This window comes from Poecilia latipinna, unplaced genomic scaffold (genome assembly GCF_001443285.1).
Source record: "Poecilia latipinna isolate Pla-1442-1.1 unplaced genomic scaffold, P_latipinna-1.0 Scaffold4249, whole genome shotgun sequence".
Classification (NCBI taxonomy): domain Eukaryota; kingdom Metazoa; phylum Chordata; class Actinopteri; order Cyprinodontiformes; family Poeciliidae; genus Poecilia; species Poecilia latipinna.
Window position 1 is genome coordinate 22,903 of NW_015116865.1, and position 4,444 is coordinate 27,346.

General features: G+C 41.4%; 1 protein-coding gene across 3 annotated transcripts; it reads right to left on the bottom strand.

The window, feature by feature from the left end:
- Positions 1-209: 209 nt before the first annotated feature.
- On the bottom strand, positions 210-4,140 carry lingo4b (leucine rich repeat and Ig domain containing 4b). 3 transcript variants are annotated; one of them, XM_015025667.1, is made up of 4 exons: positions 3,687-4,140; positions 3,410-3,484; positions 2,412-2,522; positions 210-2,310 (listed from the first exon to the last, which is right to left on the bottom strand). In XM_015025667.1, exon 4 carries the CDS (start codon positions 2,296-2,298, stop codon positions 484-486), a length of 1,815 nt encoding a protein of 604 aa, XP_014881153.1. In that variant the 5' UTR covers positions 2,299-2,310; positions 2,412-2,522; positions 3,410-3,484; positions 3,687-4,140; the 3' UTR covers positions 210-483. The 3 variants fall into 3 exon arrangements, with proteins under 3 accessions (XP_014881153.1, XP_014881152.1, XP_014881151.1); XM_015025666.1 differs by having other exon boundaries at positions 3,410-3,488; XM_015025665.1 differs by lacking the exon at positions 3,410-3,484.
- Positions 4,141-4,444: the final 304 nt, after the last annotated feature.

Genomic DNA, 4,444 nt, shown 5'->3' on the forward strand with positions numbered 1-4,444 from the left:
ATATATATATATATATATATACTATTATTATTATTTTTTTTTTTTTAGAATAAAAGCCAGTGTATAATTGATAAGTAAGTTCTGGCATGTGAAGATAAGTATAATTAAACAGTATCAGGTCTGGTTTATATTTTTAAAGCAGTAGATGTTTCAAATTTATCACAGCTGAAGAAAAGAGGAGTTAAACCTATGATAATGGTTAAATGTTGTTTTTTATAATAAAAAAAAGCTGTAGTAAGCACATGCTGATTAAAAGTATGATGTGTTAAAAGAAATGCAGAGCAAATGAATTTTATTTCCTCAAATGACACAGAAAAGAAGCCACTGATATAATTTTCAGCTCTAAAACTCACAGAGGGACTAGCATGATCGAAAATATACCCTAACTGCTTTCTTAAGGGCCATTTCAACTCTGGTTGCTGTCTTTGAGCCATATAGTGGAAGTACTTCATTCAGAGACTAGTCTCATCACCTTATATCTCTTTAAATAAGTTTCATAGTAAACCTGCCCCCATCACCTCCATCCCCTCCTCCTCCACCAACAGAAGAACGAGGAACAAAGTCAATAGTTGCTGTGTGCTTGATCTGACCTTTGCTCTGACTCCAGAAAAACATGAAGACAAAACAGATGGCCACAGAACTGAGGAATGACAGAAATCCCATGGTAGTGGCAATTATCAGGGTCTTTGCGTCAAAGGGATATGGCTTGGCCATTTGAGCTGAGGAGTTGGCAGCTTGGGCAGTTGAAGGCTCAACCCAACCTTCTTCTGTGAACAAAGGGATGGATCTGTTACGTGGAAGCCCCTTCACATATAGACCCACAGTCAGGCTGTCATTGCCCGCTGCATTGCCTGCCAGGCACTGGTATGCACCACTGTCCTGAACCTGAGCAAATCTCACCTCCAGAGTACCATTCTGTAAAACTCTGATTCTTCCCGAAGTAGAGATCACAGTCTTCTGGGAGGAAATCCAGGTGATAACTGGTAATGGGTCCCCATCGACCTTGCAGGAAAACAGAACGGTGGTACCCTCTTCCACTCTTGCCTCCTGCGGCCTGCGGTCCAAGACACGAGCAGGGCGACAGGTGAACAGCTTTGGGAGTTCTTTTTCTGAGAACTCTCTGAATTCTCGATGTTTCACCGTATCAGGAGAAGAGCAAGTGGGCTGATGTCCATCAAAGTTCAAGCGCAGCCTGCGACGGACCACCCACAGAAGCCGACAATCGCATGCAAGGGGATTCCCGTCCAACCGCAACACCTGAAGGTTCCCCACTGAATGGAAAGCACTCTCCTCCAAAGTAGTGAGCTGATTTGATGTCACATTAAGCATGCGAAAGAAGGACAGACCCCTGAAGGCTCCTGGCTCTATTTGTAGCAGACTTGACCCGGCAAGATGCAACTCCTGGAGTCTCAGTAGATCCCCCAGCAGGTTACCTTGAATGACAGTGATAGGGTTGTAGGACAAGTCTAGAAAGCGTAGGTACACTAGATGACGAAGGGCTGCATAAGGAATTGAGCTTAGGTTGCAGCTACTGATGACAAGTGAGGTCAAATTAAGACCAATTAGACTGTTGGTGGCAATTGAGTCTAATGTTGGCCAGTTCGAGATCACGAGACTTCGCAAACGGTGGAGTCGTCGAAAAGCATTGTTGGGTAGTGCAGAAATAGTTAGGCGTATCATGCGAAGTTGGACCAGGCTCTGGAGTTGGGACAAGGCTTCGGTGGGAATGGAGGTCAGGTTGCTCCGGTCTAAGTTGAGCTCTTGCAGATTCTGCAGACCAAAGAAAGCTCTTTGTGAGATGAAGACAAGGTCATTCTCCCCAGTTTCCAGCCATTGCAGGTTGACCATTTCTTTGAATGTATAGTCCAGAAAAACAAGAATCTCATTCTGACTCAAGTCCACATAGCGCAGACTCGACAAGCCAGAAAACACTCCCACTGGGAGGATCTTGAGACGGTTGTTTTTAATTCGAAGTGTCCTAAGATTCCTGAGGCCCAAAAAAGCCTCTACTTCAATCATGGAGATTACATTATCACTGAGGTCCAACTCCTGAAGTTGCAGGAGGCCAGAGAACTGACGACGTCCCACAGTTTTAATCCTATTGCGGGATAAATCCAAACGTCTGGCGTCGTTGGAAACACCCTCTGGCACAGAAGTCAAATATTTCCCAGAGCAGACAGCTTCTCTTGCCTCAGGTCTGCACGTACATCGTGAAGGGCAGCCTCCTGCAGATACACCCAGACCAAACTGAAGCAGGATGCTCCACACCCACCATCGGACAGCTGACTCCACAAACATCTTATGCCCTGCCTGAAGAGAGACAAACACAATGTCACTACATGATCAGAGGATCCTTTATATAAAAAAAAAAAAAAAAAAAAAAAAAAAATGAGCAAAGTGTAAATACAAACCGTTTCAGACTTGGAGTGCAGATTTTCATAACCAGTTATGCAGGAACCATGGCTGATTTAGGTCCTCGGTCGGGAAGTTTTCTGGTTCAAAAGGATGTCTTCCAATGTGTCCTAGATTGAAGAAAGAAGAAGAAAAACAAGCCTAAGTAAAGTGCAAAATGATTATACATTTTTTGTACACACAAGTATAATCTTTCAGTGAAAAGGCTGCAAACTTTCTTAGAATAAACAGAAAACGTACAAACCCTGTCCATCTCATTAGGTCTCTAAATTAAAACTGTAATAAATAAGATAAGTTAAAAGCATGAAACAAGTGCAGCCTTCTAAGCATTCTGTTTTCCCTTGAGTGCTAAATCATTCATTTTGCAGCACTCCTCTACATGAAAGGCTGAGGTACAACTACAAGCGAGCTTAAATTAAGGGTCACCAAATGTTTCACAGTTCAGTTGGCAATGATTCTAACCTTCTGATCCCAAGAAAAAAAGCAACTAATAACAGATGGACATTCTTCATTGTAACTATATAAAAGAAATGACTTCTGTCTTTCGTTAGCTGGAGATAGGAACCAGCACCCCTCCCGACCCCACTGAGGGACAAGGGTGTTCAGAAAATGGATGGATGGATGGATGGACTTCTGTCTTTTGATATGACAAAAATTTTAAAAATGTGCTCATGATGACATGTAATCTGCTCTCGTTGATTATAAGTCAAACTTATTTTTGTGCACAATTATGACTTTTTTTTTTCTTGACTGAAAAAAATTGTTCATAATAATGCCATTTCCAAGTTCACAAAGGCAACTGAGAGTGATATGATGCACAAGATAGAGAAAAAAATATGCAGACCAAAGTTTTGATAGAGTCCAAAGTATTTACAGAATTTTATGCAAAAAGCAGTATAAAACAAAACCAATGACAATGAAGTGTGAAAAACGCTCGAACAGTAAAGAAACACATTCATATGGAAATGTTCTTGTATTGTTTCTTGAAGTGTCTGACCTTGTCAGCAGCATAAAATGTAATGAGAAGAAATAATTAAAATGTGAATTTCCCTTAAAACAACCACTGGAATGACTGGCTGCAATACAACAAAGCTTCAGGAATTGAATTTTATCAGTAAAGTGAAACAAAATCTCACAATTTAAACCCTAAACATAAGCAACACTTATTCACCAATATGTCCAATTTTAAAAAATGGACATATAGCTTCCAAAAACACACTCCAAAGTCCAAAAAATTATAAAATAATATATTCTAGAAGCAGTTTAAATCTAACCTGGAGCAGCCGAGGCTTCTTAAACTTCAACATCAGACATCAGACCATTCCCAGAGTGTTGCCCCAGCCTCGTTGCAGCCTTTCCTTTTAGTGACAGCTACCAACACTCCCAGAGCTGTGCAGGCTTTGTCTCATCGCTGTTCTCCAAGCAAACACTTCTTATACCATCTGGGAGGGAGTGCTGACTCACGAGCCAAGACTTGCACTTTTAAACTCACTGCACTTGTGGTTGAGTTATACATCAAAGTGCTGGCAAACCCAAGGGACTTTTATACAACCCTCCCCTAAGATGGTGACAAGTAGCCATTTACAGCTGGTCCACACTGACAACAGCTTGACTTATCAGTCAATTCAGGCTCAACAATAAAAATATATTTCTTTATTATTAGATATGACCTTCTCTAATGTGAGGAGACCGAGTGCTGTGCATGCCTTGATTTAAAAAAAGGAAGAAAAAAAAAGAAACATCTCCTTAAAAACCAGTACTCTATGGATAACTACAGCACTTAATAGATTGTCAATAACAAAGAGCAGCTCTTTAAAACCAGTGGGTTTAAATGAGCTTAAAATGCCTTTCCTAACTAAGTTGTCAGAGACGGAGCCTGGCAGGTGTGTGAAATCTCAGACTGGGCCAGTTGCTGAGCCCTTTCAGCTCATCTTGGATCAGGACCACTCCTTCTCTCAGTTTTTTACATGCATCATAAAGCTGCAGTCCACAAAAAGGTCACCACATTGAGCCACAGCAGGGACCGACCCCT

What these genes read in the sequence shown, in the direction of transcription:
- lingo4b (XM_015025665.1), bottom strand. Translation starts at nt 2,298, where the DNA reads ATGTTTGTGGAGTCAGCTGTCCGATGGTGGGTGTGGAGCATCCTGCTT.